Source organism: Alligator sinensis, unplaced genomic scaffold (genome assembly GCF_000455745.1).
Source record: "Alligator sinensis unplaced genomic scaffold, ASM45574v1 scaffold198_1, whole genome shotgun sequence".
Lineage (NCBI taxonomy): Eukaryota > Metazoa > Chordata > Crocodylia > Alligatoridae > Alligator > Alligator sinensis.
The window spans coordinates 1,016,815-1,034,386 of NW_005841906.1; the positions used below are offsets into that span (position 1 = coordinate 1,016,815).

The 17,572-nt window shown below is 50.4% G+C and overlaps 1 protein-coding gene across 1 annotated transcript in view; it reads left to right on the top strand.

The window, feature by feature from the left end:
* Positions 1-14,824: 14,824 nt before the first annotated feature.
* Positions 14,825-17,572, top strand: part of LOC112549424 — a 39,082-nt gene continuing 36,334 nt past the window's right edge. The window contains exon 1 of the mRNA XM_025197846.1: positions 14,825-14,927. Within this exon, the coding sequence (XP_025053631.1) occupies positions 14,825-14,927 (103 nt within the window). The remainder of the gene's footprint in view (positions 14,928-17,572) is intronic.

Sequence of the window (17,572 nt, forward strand, 5' to 3'; positions counted from 1 at the left end):
ATGGTTAAAAGGAGTTTTTCTCGTCTTGTGCCTGCTAATGTCAATGCTTTGCTTGCTCCCCTGTATTTTACCCTGTCTCATAGCCCTCATAAAACGGACAATTCAGTCAGTCTTCAACCGAGAAATGCTTGTGCATTATCAAAAATTAGCACTGGCTGAAACCTATTAAGATTAGAGTTAGAAAGCATCTTGAGGGGGGAATTGTGGCAAAAATGTCTCATGATCTCACTACACAAAAGACCTCACAGCTGAGAACTGCAAATTGTTTCTTTTTCTCTTCTTTCTTCCTGCACTAGATAATCAGTAGCATAATAAAGAACAGTCCGAACAAATGTTCGGTTTGCAATAAGGCTGATTCCTGTGGGAACACAAAGATTAGTTATTGCCTGCTTTGCACATAAATTTTGCAACCCTTGTTACTTGCTCGTTTTAGGACTACGCGTGTACTAAACTTTGCAGAAAACTGTAGCAAATCACAGATTGCCACAATGGAATCTTGTTCATGAGAGGTATAAAAATGTAACTTCGGGCATGGCTAGGGGTCGACTCAGCTTTGAGCATTGAACTCCCTTGTCGATCTGTTTGCAAACAAATAAACTGGAGATGGATCCAGCCTGTGTGTGTGTGACTCTCTCCTTGAGGTATATTGGAAAAGCCTCCAGGGGCATGAAACTATCCGTTTGTGCAACACCTACATTTGCACAGCACATAAAACAGTGTCTTTGAGCAAGGGATGCACTGGCTCATTTAGCTCAGGTAGGTGTTAACTCTGAAACCTAACAGCAGCAAATTACATGCCAGTATTGATTATTTAGATACTGGTTGTTCTTGCAGAAACATCTCATTAATGCATGTTCTCAGTACTGTGAGTGGCAGTGGTGGACACTGACCCCAAATCCAGCCTTATTAATGCAGAGCAAAAGCCTGGTTCACTGTGAATGGGGTAGAGAGAAAAAGTGATTTATCCCTTTCCCAGCACCAAGACCCTCAGTCTTATCCTCTTCATAGGTTAAAAAGGAAAGCAGTTCTCCATCTGACTGCTAACTCCTCCCTGTTCCCTACCCCTCCTGCCTCTATGATTCATTGTCAGTGCAAATCTCTGGACATGTTGGCATTTGGGGGTAGCATACAATCAGTTGAACTTAACTGATATGAAATCTTATTTCCAACTAATACCTCTGGATCTACGATAACATGGATCCAGTGTCTTGTTCAGGTGGTGGGGCCATGATTATAAGGAAACAATTGCAGCACAGCTCTTGAGACGAGCTAGGAAGAGGGGAGTAGTAGATTAGGCTTCTCCATCTTTAATTTCTTAGCATTACTCTAAGTGTGTTTGTGTGCACCAAATAATTTCTTGTTGCAAGGAAGTGGTTTTGATAAGGGCAGAACACAGAATAGAAGGGTAAAGGGGAGACAGTGCTGTGAAACTCTGAGAAGGGAACATATCTAGTTTATCCAAATGAGGCTTGAGCGCACAGTTGCTTGTGCCTAATAGTGATGCAGTACTAATAGTTCAGGCTGCTTTAGCAAGCCACAAACCTCTGCTCTGGCCCTGCAATGCAGTGTGCATGCAAACACCCTGCTGTTACTAAATGTTGAGCAACATCCTGAGAAAGGGGATGGACAGACAAAACAGTTACATTGATGGGACTGGCATTACACTGGTGTAAACCAGGAACAGACAGACAATGCAAACCCCTACAGCTGGGTAACTTTGCTCTATGATGAATAACCCCTGAAAGAATCAGGGGTAAAAGTCTTCAAGGGCAACTTACACAGTGTTTTAGGTTTTATCTGTCTGCATCCATTATGGGATAGACTTATCTGCTTCCCCACCACCTAGTGGCAAGGCATAGCAAAAACTGTCAATCTCTTCCTGGTCCTGGTGTGATTTATAGCAGTATAGACCAGTGTTTCTCAACCCATGGGTCATGACCCAAAAGTGGGTCTCGGGAATATATGAAAGGGTTGCGAACAAACTTTTAAAATGGATTTTCCTTTAAAGGAGAAAAACATGGGAAACTGTGGCTTTTCCCTTGCAGGCTGGCAGAGTTCCAGCCTGCAAGGGGCCGCTTGGGGCCCACCATGTGCCACCCCCCACCAGCCCACACACTGGGAGGCTGGGGCCTGAGGGGGGGGGTAGTGGGTCAGGAGCGAGGGGCACTGGGTCAGGACTGGCCGAATGGGTTGTGATGCAAAAAAGGTTGAGAACCACTAGTTTAGAGTACAGGAGTGGATGTTTATCTGTTGATGCCTCAAGTACCAATCTGACTGGAGGCTGCTGTCCCGTGTAGGTTCTCTGTGTTTTTGCCTGGCCCATGGCATTAGTTTTGTTTAGTGGAGCCTCCTAGGTCCTCTCACATTTCCCCTCACTACTGCTGTCTCAGTTTTTCTGCTGCTGCCATGGGATGGCTGTATGTCCAGCTCTGGAGCACGTGTGACACTGTCCTGTAGGGTTGTGGCTTAGATGGTAGAGGCTGTGGTGACTGTGGCCTCATATGGTGACAGAATGGGTAAATACCATCTTTGCTTCACTGCTTAGTGATGACTGAAATGTAGCCTTAGCACCAAACTGATGGACTCCCTCCCTCCACCTATCTGGCGGCCTCTCACTGCAGGGAAAACACAAAGCTCTTCAGCTGCATGTTTTTCTAGCTGAGGCACTTGAACAACAAGCAGTTCCTGCTCATCAAGGAAGATGCAAGTGCAAGCAAATAACAGGGCTGGATGCCATGGGAGTCTTGACAAGATGCCAAAGCAGCCCTTGTTATTCCAGACATTTTGCACTGCAGGGTTAATGAGTTGGGAGAACCCACCATTAACACAGGGGAATCCTCATCCCTTGTGGCACAGAGCACAGGAGTAGCTGGAATTCACTTAGCCAGAGCAGGGAATTCCTGGATTATATTTCCCCGTGACTGTCAGTACTGTCAGGCATTAATCAGCAACAAATTAGGACAGAGAAATCCACTGGCAGAGAAGGTAACTCAGGTGTGTGTGTGTGGGGGTGTGTGTGTGTGTGTGTCTTCTCTATAGGATGCTATGCTCAGCTGCTAGGGTATCCCACCAACACAGTTCTCATCTTCGCTGAACTGATTTCTTGGTTTCTCCCCCATGGGGCTGCCAGTAGCAAAATGATTTATCTGAGCACAGTGTACCATTTGTGCTAGTGACAGACTGTACCTGGTGGAACTGCACTTGTGCTTTGGGTGTTTATTTTTGACGGGACCAATTGTAGGAAGATTTGATGCAAACTTCCTCTCATCCAGTACTGCCAAGGTACCTCCATTCTGCCCTTGAGCCTATCACATGCTGCACGTGTCACTTCTGCGATGTCTGTAAATAGCTTGATAGGATTAGCATGTGATTCTGCAAGATTTTTTATACCCTGCTCATCATGCTAGCATATGGGGGGCTTTCAGTGACAGGATTAACCTTTGTCATGTATGTTTTGTTTGTTCCTCTCATACTGCCCCTGGGGCAAAATTGTGTATATGATAGAGTGGTTTGGGTAGGGCTTAGGGTGTTTTTTAATGTACAGGCCTCATTTCAGGTGCCAGGAGCTCTTTGCTTGGAGCAAGATGTGGGGAAGGGATGTTTATAGTGGTCCTTGGCTCCATGATCCTGGTTGAGGTCTGTCACCTGCCCCAACAAGCCTTGCTTTTGTGGCAGAAAGTCCAGCTGAGAGTAAAGAGGAGGTTCATGAGAATAAGTTGACACCTGCATTGAATTGGTGACTCAGGTCAGGCTTCAGAATCCTGTATCCAGAAGGACAGGTTAATGCTTCAACCCACTGCAGCGCCTGATCACTAAACCTTGGAGAATTCACTTTCCAAATGTGAGTTAAAAGCTCCCTGTGCCTGCTGCACTCCTAGAGGAAACTGCATCCCCTCTCTCTGCTGGGGAGGGGAGGTAACATCATGCAGAGATGAGGCAGAAAGGAAGCTCTGAGACCTGTGTGTCTCTGAGTTCACCCCCTCCCAATGCTTTCCGATTTTGCCTAGATCCCAGCAGGACCCAGGCATCTGCTGACAGCTATTAATAGACCGGGAGAAAGTGGGTTCCATCTCCTGCCGTTTCCTGGGATGAATGGTAATTACCCTTAATTAGATTGGATTTGGTTCCACCACCACCCTTCCCCCTCTCCAGGCCGACAGAGAGAGAGGAGAACATTGCAGTGAACCCATTCGCTGCTTGCTACTATTCTGTGGGGTGCAGCACACAGCAGCCCTGGCAGGGCTTTATCTCATTGGGACATCTTGCAGGCACTTGCCCAAGACTGCTCAGTGCAGGGAGGGAGGTCATGTTCACCAGTATGCTCACCCTGGCCAAGTGTGGGACAGGAGCAGGATGTGCGTGCCAAGCTACTAAGGGGGTGGGGAGGTGGAAGAGTCAAAGAGGCTCTCCTTGCAACACCCCCAAAAAGAGAAAAACAAAAATTAGCTATCACCAATGAGACCTTGCTGAGGGTTCCCTGTTGTATGGTATCCTTGCCCCTCCAGAGAGGTCACAAGCACAGCTGCATTAGGATCCCTGCCATGCTGCTGGGGCAGTTCAGACCTGCAGTCTGATACCTTGTCTTGTGTCCTGTCCAGCCCAGTTGCTTCACAGGAAGATTCAGAAATCCCTGTGGGGGGCAGCTGGGAACTTCTTTGTCCCCATAGAGAACTGCCTTCTTCCCCACATCAGTCAGTGTTGGTATTACCAGGCTATGAAGTAGGAGGACTTCTGTTTGTGTTGCATTACATGGGATGAAAATACAACACTGATTTTTCTTCATTATCCACCTAAAGCTAAAACCCTAAGCGGTGCCTTCCAGGAGAGGCAGCCCAGGAAAGAGGGACAAAGCCAGCTTCAAGACCACTTGCATCTTCCATATGTCAGTCCTCACTGGGCGATGCCTCAGCCCCCAGTGCAGGAAGAGCAGCTGTGCCAGATCTTACTAAAGCTTGTGATGGATTTGCAGGTCCTTCCCTGTGTGATTGTACCAGCCAAGAGATAACAGCAGTCTGGCCACCTCACCTGTGCATGTTGGCATGCCCCCTGCTAACCCCTGGCATGACTCTATTATGGGGGCTGGAAAAAAGGTGGGGTCCAGGCCACCCACTGTGATCTGCACTAGGGAGTCTTCAGCCTTGGCTGTCTGCCTGGGTCTCTGCCCTGTCCCAGTTTGGTGTAACATCCAGGAGCAGGATGTCTAAGCCTTCAAGGTTGTCCTTTGTGTTGTTCCTACCTACCTCAGTGACTATGTCTGCACTGAGTCAGTGCCTGTAGAGATCCAAAGGTACCAGAAGCAGTATGGGAAACCCTCACTATTTGTGGGTTCGGCATTCGTGGTTTCAAATGTTTGCGAATGCTGAACCTGCATCTTAAATACGCTTACAGGAGCTCCTTGGGAGCTCCGCGCTTGCCGCTGGCCGGGCTCCCACCGTCACCAGCGCAGCTGTGCCTCCCCCAGCTGCCAGGGGCACTGCGTTTATGACATTCATGAACACAGTGCTGTATTTGCGGATTTTGCCATTCGTGGGGATCTCTAGAACGGTTCCCCCACAAATGGCAAAGGTTGCCTGTATTGCCCATTTCTCATCATGGTGTAGCTCAGTGCTCCACCTGAGCTAACACAGCTAGCCATTCATCTTTGCTAGTGAATCCTAAGTCTAGGATGACTGCTATGACTCTTTGACCCTTTTTCCATGTTGATAATTCCCAAACCTAGCTCCCATTTTGCTTGGATGCCATCCTAGGCTGGGGAGGGGAGGGTGGATATGAGCCCTAGTATCTGATCCGTGATGCTTCCACTCCTGAGTGGGCCTCCAAAACAAGAACTCCAAGATTAGAAAGCTCAGCAGTCACTGCATTTTTAAAGTCAATTTACCGGATCTTGGTTAATTTCAGATGGATTATTTTTTTGTCTGCTGAAAGATGAAAGGAGCCAAGCTGGGAGGATCCTTGCCTGGGGATCTCTCGGGCTTTGCTCTCCATGATCTGCCTTCAGATCTCTCTTGCACTTTCTCTCTTTGCCAGTGGGGCTCTCCCTCAGTTCTCAGAGCTCTCCCTCCTGGCAGGCCAGAGAGGTCAGGCCCCTCTCCTCCCCATTACCAGCCTGGCCGAGTGACAGAGCGTGTTCTATTTTATCCAAATGCCAATTAAAAATTAAATGAAGTATGCTCCAACACAAGGCATGCCAGGCTCCCTGCCTCCTCCAGAGACATCGGGGATGAAGATGAAGGGACAGCTGCAGGCTGGATAATTCTCAGGCTGCAGAGCTTTCCCAGGCTCTCTGCTGTCCAAATCTGGGGTCAGTGGAGCCATAGGGACAGGCAGAAGTGAAGACAAAAGTGGCTGCCTGGTAGAAGAGAACCTAGATAGAAGCAGCCCCTCACATGCGGCTCCCAGGCTCTGTTATAATTAATGATTGTGCAGTGCTTACATTAGGACTGCAGCCCCCCTTTTCTCTCCCCCTTCCCCACAGGTCCCTTTCTAACTAGCATCCAAAGCTTCTTATTTCAACACAGTGTTTTGCCAGGTCCCTGCTTTCCAGCAAGCAGCTCTGTCTAATGTTTAACCAGATTTTCCTACCTCAGCCCCTTATTTAAATTAGGAGCAAAAAGATAACACTGCAAAAGATAAAGCAATGATCCTGACAGCAATAGTGTCTGAGCCAGGGTTTGGCAACTTTTTGGCTGGAGGGCCACTTGAGGAGTTTTGGTGAGCTGTTGCAGGCCAGGGCAGCACCCCGCACCCCCCTCCCACCGCCTTGCAGCCTGCAACAGCTCGCATCTCCCTCCCACCGCCTTGCAGCCTGCAACAGCTCACCAAAAGTTCCCTAAGAGGTAGATTACTAGACCGATCCACAGGGCAAGGTCTCCATAGAGACTTCTGTGGGCAGGCCTGGGACCTCTGCAGCTAGGGCGTGCTTGGCTAGGTGGATGGGATGGAGCTGTGGGCAGGCTGGGAGCAGCGTACAGTTATGGGATGGGTAGCCGGGGCCAGGATCACAAGACAGTGACAGCACGGGGCCAGGGCCTGGGGCAGAGCCACGATCCACTGCCTGCACAGCTCTGTGCCCCCACTGCCCTGCAGTCCTGGCCCTGACCCCGACTCCAGCCTTGCCTACCTATCCTATTCCTGCACACCATGCCCTGCCCACCTGCGGCCCTATCCCATCCACCCGGTCAAGCACACTTTGCCTGTGGGGGGTCCTAGGCCAGTTTCCATGGAGACCCTGCCTACCTGCTCTCAGCAGTGGGTGTGGAGCAGATGGGCTGGAGTAGCCAGGCAGCTGGGCTGGGTCTGGTGTGGTGGTCACACTGGTTGCAGCATCTGGAAGGAGATGCTGCTAGTGGAGACTATATTCTCTCAGCACCTCTGAGGTTAGTTAAGTTTTGTTATTTCCTTCGAACAGCCTGGGAGATCAAGGCCTAGAGAGGAGAAAGTATGGGCCCAAGGCTGATCAGCTGGAGGTTAGAAGCCAAGAGATCATACTATGTACAGTGGGAGCATCTAGTACAGTGGGAGTCCCTATGTAAGACTGAGGCTTCTGTGATAGTCCAAACAGTTTAACATTAAACGTTTCCAAGAAGCTACTGCTGCTTCTTAGGGGGTCTGTGCTGGGCATCTTGAAATCCCTCATCAGGCATTTATTTTCCCCTTTTCCCTTCATGCTCTGAGCTGGTACATCTTAGTACCTGTATTTCTCCCTTACTGGAGATGGGTCAAATCCTGGTCAGTAGAACCAGAGCTGATGTGTTACTAAGAAACTCTCCAGCTGAAGTCCTTAGGTCATTTTTCATCCCTGTGATATGCGGCAAGGGATGCTAGCAGACTCTGGGACACATTAGCTCCATCCCTTTTTCCTGCAAGAGAGGGTGAGGAAGAACCATCCCTGTGTCAGGGGAAGGGGCATATGTGAAATGTCCAGGCAAATGACTCTTTATGTGGTCCCTCTGTCCTTCATAGGGGTTCTCATCTGGCTGCCTGGAGATCCCTGATGTCTGGAGCAGAGGCTGAGCCCATCGTGGGCTGGGGAGGAAGGCTGCTCTCTTTGAGGGGTGCAGGGGCCTTGTTCCATTCAACTAGCAGCTACTTCTCCCTCACCTTTTCTATTTCTGAGCCTCTGGATGAGGCTGTTCCCTGCTCTAAGGGAGGTGCAGAGCTTAACCAACAGATGAGAGAGCAAAGAAGTGACAGAGAGAGCTGGGAGATGTCCTCAGCCCTACTCTGGTATCCTCTTCTCCAGTCCCTCTCCCCTGGATGGGCTGGGCTGGGTGGACTCAGAAGACAGCTGACACGAACAGGGATATACAGTACAGAAGGAGTGGGGAGATGACATCCCCCTTTACCAGACCTCTGGCACCATCAGGGGTTCTGTGCTGCCTCTGGGGTTACTGGGGAAGACCTCAGCCAGGTGGAGAGGCAGATCAGGTGAGGAAGGGCCCTCTCCATGCTGGTCCAGTGTGGGCTGTGTGATGAGCACTGAATGCTGATGGGATAGGACAGCCTGAGAGTTCATGCTCCATGGGCTGCTGAGTTGATACTGTACTTCTGTGCCCCATTCCCTGTTCACCTTGACGCTCCCAATGGCACTGACAGGCCCAGGGGGCCCTCCAGCTACACATCACTGTCCTACTGAGTAACTCCCTGTGACTGATTAGCCTCTTACTGCTGCTGTAACCACTTGCTGGCTTCCCAGCCCCTGAAGGGGGAAAAGGGAACTCCTTCCCTGCCCCCCCACAACACTGCAGCAAGGTACTGGGACAGGGGAAAGGTTCCCCACACCGCCCAACTTTCCTCTAAGGATTGGGCAGTGAGGAAGGAGTGCTTGAAGCCCACATGTGGGAGCTCTGAGAGTCACTGATAGACACTCGGTGGGTAAGCTCAGCCACATTGACATCCCTGGGCTTGTCTGGCCATTTCTAATGGTCTCATCAACGTGTCAGAAACTGAGACAGCTCCTGAAAGCAACAGGATAACAATGGGATACACACACAAAGGCATGCATGCCTGCATATATGCGTGCATGCACACATGCACACACCCTCCCTCCTTACTTCCCTCCCTCTCTCCCCAGACATGCACCAGCATAGGAACTTATATTCACTGCAGAACCTAGGCCCAACACGCCAACAGAATGGGCTGCAACTGGAGTGCACTGCAGCACTTTCCGAGGTGACATCACCAACAGCCATCACCCATTAAGGTCAAGTCAAGTAAGCCCAAGCAGGTCAGTAAAACACCTGAAGAGTCTCAGCTTGAAAGTTCAAGGAGTTCTGCTTTCCCACCCATTTCAGCTTTCAGCACAAGCGTTCAAGGAGGCAGCCAGCACTGAAGTCCTTGGTGTTCAAAACCTGAGTTTCCCACTGTGCGGGCCGGGTGCGGTCCGAGGCCCTCGGGGGCCTGTGCGCGGCGGGCTGTGGCCAGCAGCCCAGACGCGCTGGGTCGGGGAATGCAGGCCGGCGGGCTAGAATTAGGCACGGACGCTTAGCGGTTGATTAAAGATTATTTTACTTACACTGAAGATGGTCGCGGTGCAGGCAGGAAAACTTGCTTGAGTTGCAGTTACAAAACAAAACAAAACAAAACTCGAACCTGCAGGGCACGAGAGTACATCGCAGGGGGTTTTCGGCGACGGGAAGATGCAAAACATGAGAGTACGTCGCAATGGGTTTTCGGCGACGGGAAGATAAACCTGCAGGACTCGAACCCGGGTAGAGCTCTGGATACACTCACACGAAGTTTGCTAGGCTCCGTGGAACTTGCGCACAGGGAAGGGGTTCGTCGAGGGATCGTTCGGCGACGGGGAGAGGCCAGAGGTTGATCAGACCCCTATAGCCTGCGCTGGGTTTTCTCCAACTTGGGCGGAAACGCAAAAACCTTTTTTCGCGGCGACCCAGCCAATCGCTAGCCGCCACGTGGGAATAATTTAGAACTGGCCAATAGTGGGACACAAATTTGCATGTGAATGGCGGGAACTCCTTTGCACCGTGCATTTCTCTTTGCAACTAAGAAATGCACCCTGCAAAGAAAGCTCCTGGTGGCGGGAAATAATTTAGCAGTGCCGAAGCGCACACAAACAAAATCACACCCTTGAGTTGTGACACCCACAGCCCTAGCAGCCAGAAATGACAAGGTCCTGGGAGGTCCTGGTGATGCTTTCCTGGTGAGAGAGGAGTGTCCTCTCCAGCCTTCTCTGCAGTGTTCTCTCCAGCACCACAGAGGAAAGTGTGGCTGATTTCCAGGGGCAGGAGTGCTGACAGCCCCCCATATCCCTTATGCTTTAAAATACAAGCTCCTTTTCCCAAAATATTTAATGCAACTTAGCCCCATTTTCTAGCTGGCCTGCTTGATTCACCCCAGCACACTCAGCCCCCACCCCATTGCTATCCATAGACCTTCAGTGGGGCTGGGTTCATGCATGCAGTATTGAGGGGCTGGTATAAAGGTGGCCACTGCCAGCCGAGGTGGAGGGGCTGCTTCTGAAAACAGATCTCTTGGTACATAGTCAGTGCCAGAGACATGAGAATCCACTCAATGGAATGAACAGGCACCCACTTACACAGACGATGGGCACAGCTTTCCCAGCAATGTGCAGTGAGCCTGTGGGACTCCTTGCTGCAGAATACAGTCAAAGCAAATGGCTCAGCAGAAATCAAAAGGCTCAGACATTGCAATGGATGAGGATGGCATGCACCTGTCTACATATCAGCCCCCTCCCCACTATACCTGCAATTATACTGGAATAAATGCACTGGGTCAATAGAATCATGGAGAATGAGGGCTGGAAGGGACCTCCAGAGGTCCAATCTCCTGCCTGAGGCAGAATCATCCCTATCCAGACCATCCTATGCAATCCATTATCTAAACTCTTCATAAAACTACCATCAACCCTGACACAACACAGACATAATACCCACACCTGCCACCTGCTTCTATAAAAGGTTGTTAAGATATTCTCAAGAGATCCCAGGTAGAGGGTCATGCCCTCCACTGTAGAGGTTGCAAAAGATCCAACAGTCCATACCAGAGCTCATCCTGGGATGGGAGGAAGGCTGCTCTCTCTGAGGAGTGCAGTGGCCTCATTTCACTACACCAAGCCACCTCCCTCACCTTCTCCATCTCTGAGCCCCTGTCTGGATCAGGCTGGCCCCTGCCCCAAGAGAGAAGCCAACACCCAATGCCTCCAAGGAAGGCTTAAAAACACCCCAACACATGTAGCAGCAAAAGTGTGGGGGAGGAGAGGGCAACCAACAAATCCCAGAAGCATGGGAAAGATCCATAGTAGATCATGGACATAGTTACACCTAGATCATCCCTGACCAGTGGCTGTCCAACCTCTTCTTGAACACCTCCAATGATGCAGAGTTCACAACTTCCCTAGGCAGTCTGTTCCACTGTTCTAACAGTGAAGCTTTTCCTGATATCAGGAACTGGTGACATACACTGACATATAGAAGGAATCTCCCTGTAACACAACTGGACAATGATATGTCTTTGGGGCCTTTCCACTACTTCCGGTGGCAGGATGCCAGCCTTGTAAGGCCATCCCTTTGACCTGGTGTAGGACCCAGTGGATTAATTGCTAGTCAGGTCTCCTCTGTGCTAGGTGCTGTACTGATGCAGGGCAAGAGAGCTGCCATCTTGAGGAGTGGACTCTCTACAGCAGTGGTGAGCCAGTGCAACATGAGCTGGGAAACCAGACTAGACAGACTCTTGATTTGCTTTGCTATCTATGGTAGGGGTAAGGACTAAGTGGCTCCCGGCTTTGCTTAGTCCAGGGAGAGCAAGAGGAGAGCTAGCAGGCTGGAGGGGTCTTCCTGGTAAGAGGGAATAGGCAGGGTCTGTTCCAGGCCGATTAATCCTACCTTTCTGATAAGACACAGCCAGAAAATGACAAGCCTAAAGCACTAAAGGGGCCAGCCTGAAAGCAGGAAACAGCAGAGAGACCTGTCAGTGCTGCAGCAGAGCACACTGGCAGCCTCTTAATTATTGATGGTGTTTCTAAATAAATGCAGGGATGGAGAAGAGAAGGTTATGGTGGAGAGTGAGGAGCTTCCAGACGAGGGAGGGAACCCAAGAACGCGACTGTTTGAAAGGTCAATCGTTTTCTGCATCTCTTTTTCCTCGTGTCTCTGTAAAACTCAGTGATATTTGAGCTGATGGATTGTCTTCCTGGTGCATCTTCCTCTTAGACCTGCCTGAGTTACTGGAGGAGGGTGAGGCATGGTGCGGTGGGGGGAAGGGAGAAGGAGGGAAGGGTTCCTGAAATGCAGGACAAACAGCAGTGGCAGATTGAGATTTATTTGGGCCCTGGGCAAACAGAACATTGGAGGCCCCCCATCCTCCATTATAAACATGAATGTATCAAAAAGCATTAATAAATAGACCCATTAAATGTTTACACAGTGCATTAATAAATAAAGGACAACATGCGATGTCAAAATTAACTACTCAGATTTGGCACACACAAAACTAAATAAAACAACTGCCTTAGGAAAATGACTAAGATGCATGGGATTGCCATAAACATATAATAACACGAGAGGAAAAATGTTTTAGTTTAGTGGTCATGTAGACTCTTGTTTAACTATTTTTAATACATATTTTACATTGTACCTACATTACAGTAAACTACTACAAGAAAAATACAGACCATACCTACCTTGAGTACGAGTCTAAGAATACCGTTAGTGATTCTTGCAATTAAAATAAAGCAGAAGGCCTACACAATACGTCTCGAATTTTTTTTATCTTTCCTGAAACATTAAATTTGTGCTAAACTTCATATACTGTAAAGCTCTCTCTTTTATATACCCATTACACCTGTGTTTTAATGCCACCATCAAATAATTATGTAACCAAAATGTATAGATATATTGATATATATATACATATATACACACACGATCTCTCTCTTTTTCTCTATACCTGTATTTCTCTCTATATAGATATCTATATAGATGTATACATACATACACACATATACACAATCTTTCTTTCTCTATATAATGTATCTCTTTAGGCAGACAGATAGACAGACAGAGCTGTATCTAATCAACCCCTGGAAGAGCTCACACTTCCCCAAACAAGCTGCCATCACTCGGGAGAGATGCAGACACCTCTATCAGCAGCCTTATTTGGGGTCAAGAACTTCAGGAAGCATCTCGGGGGCAGTGGGATTCCCCTTCTCTGTGCCCCAAAGCAGCCCTTGGCAGCAGGACTAAAGAACTGCGTGCTGCCCTGCAGGGGGATCTGGTGTGGTCTGGGGTCAGTTTGGGGTTGCGTCCCCCGCAACACACTCCCCCACAGACACTTGCATACAGACACACACTCTGCACCCACCCTCAGCGGCACGGCAGCCTGTCGTGAGCCATCTGCCTGCCCTGTGACCTGACTATTGGGAGGGAGGAAGGGCAGGAGCAGGCTCCTTCCAGGCACAGGGATGAGAGAGAGACAGATCAGGTGGGCAGTAAGTGGCAGGGTTGGCAGGGATCCTCGCTGCCACCTCACCCTGACCATCCCCATGGAGAAGTCAGACAAGTTCCAGTACTTCACAGGACTTTCCCCTGCAGGATGGGGAGCATGGCGGGTCCCTGCTCCATTCCCCAGGAAGCCTCTGATTGGCAGGGGCCCCAGGGCCCGGGCTCCAGGGCCAGTGCATTAATCAATCCCTGCAACAGCAAAGCAAAGAGATGACAAAATTAGTGGAGCAGCAAATTCCAAACCATAAAGAACTCATCTGTGCCTATGTGAAAATATGGCTTGTGCAATCTCTGATGGGCCCCCTCTTCCTGAGCAGTCTATGGTGCTCAAAGAGGGGAGCTTCTGCAGAAAGGCAGGGGAGAGATAGATGAGATCAAGGGAGCGCTCAGGCTGGGGTGGACTGTATGGTGAACTGGGAATTTTTGTCAGGGCCTTGAAATAAATCAAATCATAAAGAGAAGCCTGGTCAAGTATCTTCTGTTTCCCTAGTATCTTATATCCTGGAGTCCCACAAAGCATTGACAACAATCATTTTATGGTGAAATGCAGCTGCCTCTGGGGGGAGACATGGCACTCATTTCCAAAATCGTAATGGCAACCGTTTGTATGAAGGCAGATTCCAGCTCCAGCTGGCTATGCAGGGCAGATTTCCAGCCACTTGGGATTTGGGCAGGGAACTGAGGTGACTGTCTCCTCTTGATAACAGTACCAGGGGATATTTAATGGCCACCCGAGGTTGGGATGTCATTTCAGTATATCCTCCCAAAGATCTCCAGCAGCAGAGTCCCCCAGCACTGAGGCACTGCATCCAGCACTGACTCAAGCGGGCTGGTTCTCTTTATTGAATTGGCCATAGTGCCCCCCTTTGCTCCCACAGAGCATTGGGGTCACCACAAGCTCAGGGGGGAGGGCTCCTTCATATGGAAGCATCAGTGGCCTGTTCATGTGGGGCGACTATGGCTCATGTCCTTGCAGAGCTGAGCTCTGCTGAGAGCTCTGAGTGCTCAAGTTGTAGAGCTCCAGGACATTTGCCTCTACAGAAAACATCCCAAAGGTGGAGCCTGTCACACTTAACAAGCACGTGGAACTGAACTAAGCAGGCCTCTTTTGCAGCTCCTAACCCTAGGGGGCCCTCGCAGCTCAGATGAGTCTCCTGCTGTTTCGTGCAGCACTTAGCCTTAGTGCTAGAGAGATGGCTGTTTCGCAGGCGAGACTGCACAGCATCCACTTTCCTTCTCCCAGCCAGAGAGAGGCTTCTGCCCTGCATCTGACTGCCCCCCTGGGCCCATGGAGAAGGAGGCAGGCCCCCCCCCGTGCTAAGTCTCTGCTAACAACACAAAAGATGGCACATGCTGCACACTCAACCCGAAGAGTCACAAACAAATTGCCTGCCCAAGAAGTACCTGCATCTCCCGTGGGGACCAGTGTAGGAGCAAAGGCACACGGCATGCCTGCTTCAGTCACGCAATCTCTCTTTTTCTATGCACAGCTCCTTTCCTTGCCAGCACAAACCTGGGGGCAGAAGCTGAATGACATGTTCACAAGACCCCAATAAATCTGTTGGCTGCAGATAGGAGAGACCATAGCTTCCACACATGCTGAGTGAGGAAGAACTAGACCCCTTCTCCTGTGGCATAGGCCTCTCTACCTCTTCAGCTGTGGGAGAGTGGTAGCGTGAGCAGTAGTAGCTCCCTTAAACTCCCTGAGGGCTCAGGCACCTGAGGGCACAGTGCTAGGTACAAAAGCCACCAGGTTCCTTTGAAAACTCATCCCTTGAGCTCCTTCTTGGGACTTTTCATGCTATAATAAAGATGGGCTCATGGCAGGGGCCTTTACCCAAGGTCAGGGAGTCTCTGAGACTGGGGTTCAGGCCCTTCTCAGAAAGTGGAGGGAGAGTGAATTTACCCTGCATGGTCAGGGAACAAGGGGAGCTCACATTACAGCCAAGCAAATTGCCCCGCTCAGCAGAAGGCCCAAAACTGCCAGCTGTAATTGGAGCTCAGGCAGGAGCTCAGGGTGGATGGTAAGGGCCGATCCCCCTAACCTGGCCAGTTGCTTGGATGTGAAGGGCACTCTACAAAGACAAGCTGCTGCGATTCCCTGGGAGCTGTGTGTCCCACTTCCCCGGACAGTAGGCTACAGAAGCTTACATATAGGCCTGATCTGGAGAGATGCTGAGTGCCTGCAGCTCCCAACAATGTTCACAAGGGTGCCCAGCATCTCAGAGCTGGGCCCCGAGGTCTGCAGAAAAGGACAATCCAATATTCAAAGGCCCCTGGCCTCATATCACAGAATCACAGAGAAGCAAGCCTGAAAGGGACCTCTATAGGTCATCTAGTCCAGCCCCCTGCCTGAGGCAGGATCATCCCTAACCAAACCATGCATGGTCAGTGGGGGCAGCTGGACCAGGGAATGGTTGTCCAGTGTCCCTCCTGCTCTCACTCTAGTTTCCCTTTCCCTGCATGGATAGTTCACAGTGCTGAGCCATGACACTTCCTATCCAGTCTACTACAGCCCTTGGATTGCCCATCCTCCCCTTCCCAAGGTGGGACATAGGCTTGCCCCTGGCTGGCTTGGTCTCGTCTCCCTCTGGGCCAGGCTGGGAACAAGTAGTGTGTTCTCTGACCCACTATGCCTGGTTCCAGCTGTTTGGCCTGATGGGGTCTGGTCAAGACGCAGTCAGTGTACTGACTGAACTGATGGCTCCTGGGGGAGCCGGTCAGTTAGAGCATAGCCTTATCAATGGAGCCTGATCCAGTCTGCTAAGTGGATATAAGGTGCTTTTAAACTGAAGTGGCCAAATCAGTGCACATTCTGTAGAAGCCATTTCTGAGTCATTCCAGAGCATGAAGTGCAAGTGACAAAGCCAGGGCTCAGCTGGTGTGTATGTGAGCATGTGAGCCCATGGGTGGGTGCTCACGCACATGGAAGAAGCCCTTGGTATGCAAGTTCAGGTGGGAGTGAATCCATGTGTCTATATAGGTATGTATTAGGACAGTGTGTGCAAGGGCACTAGCATGTGCAAAGCTGGGTGTACATGATTGTGTAAGGCTGGGTGTGTGTGCACTTGAGTTAGGGCAACTGTTCACCTATAGGTACATGCCTGTGAGTGGGAAAGTCTTAGTGTGTTTGTGCATGAGAGTGCGTGTTCCCTGTGTTAGAATGAGGTCCCGTGGCCACAGGGGCCTTAAATGCACACAGCCTGCCTGCTCTAGTGCCTGGGTGTCTGGAAGTCCCAGTGATCATGTCTCTTGTAGTCTCCCTGGACAGATCTTTTACTTTTGCCACATCTGCATTACACTGGCATGGGACTGCCGGTGTAATGCAGATATTTGATTGTGTGGGTTGATGTGTGCAAGAGCAGCTGAGTGAACCCTATGCAAATCTCTATGCACAGGAAACCCCAGCTGTCCTTTTGGGAGCACCAGTGCTTCTCCATGCTTCTCAGCAACTTCCCAGCACCTGCGCCCAAGCCCCTCTATATAGGCAATCACCAGGCAGCCCCTTCCATCCTGCCACTCTGCTGCTGCTGAGTCTGCGGTGCCAGCCAGCATGGAGCAGCTTGCTGCAAACCCGGCCAGGCTGGTCCGGTGGTGGGGGGGGCAGGAAGGAGGAGAGAGAAAGGGGGGGCATCTGCGACACTCGGCTGCAAGCCCAGAAAATGCACATTGAAATCCACAGAGGGTGACGTCAGGCTGCCGGGGCTGGGAGTGAGGGCAGGGAGGCTCTCACAAAAGGAGAGACAGCACTAATCAGAGCTGCAGCCATAGCCAGAGTCAGAGCCGGCCCCTCCGTGGGCCAGCATGCTCCCCTCTGGACTGCTGCTTGAGGATCTGAAGGAAAGAGACACTGCAGCTTCTTTATAGTTTCATAGTTTCATAGTTTGTAGGGGCTAGGGTTGGAAGTGGCCTGAGGAGATCATCTAGTCTGATCCCCTGCCATGGCAGGAAAGCGTACTGGGGTCAAACAACCCCGGCCAGATGTTCATCCAGCCTTTTTTTAAAGACCCCCAGGGTAGGAGCCAGCACCACTTCTTTTGGAAGCTGGTTCCAGGCCCTAGCCCCCCTGACAGTGAAATAGCGCCTCCTAA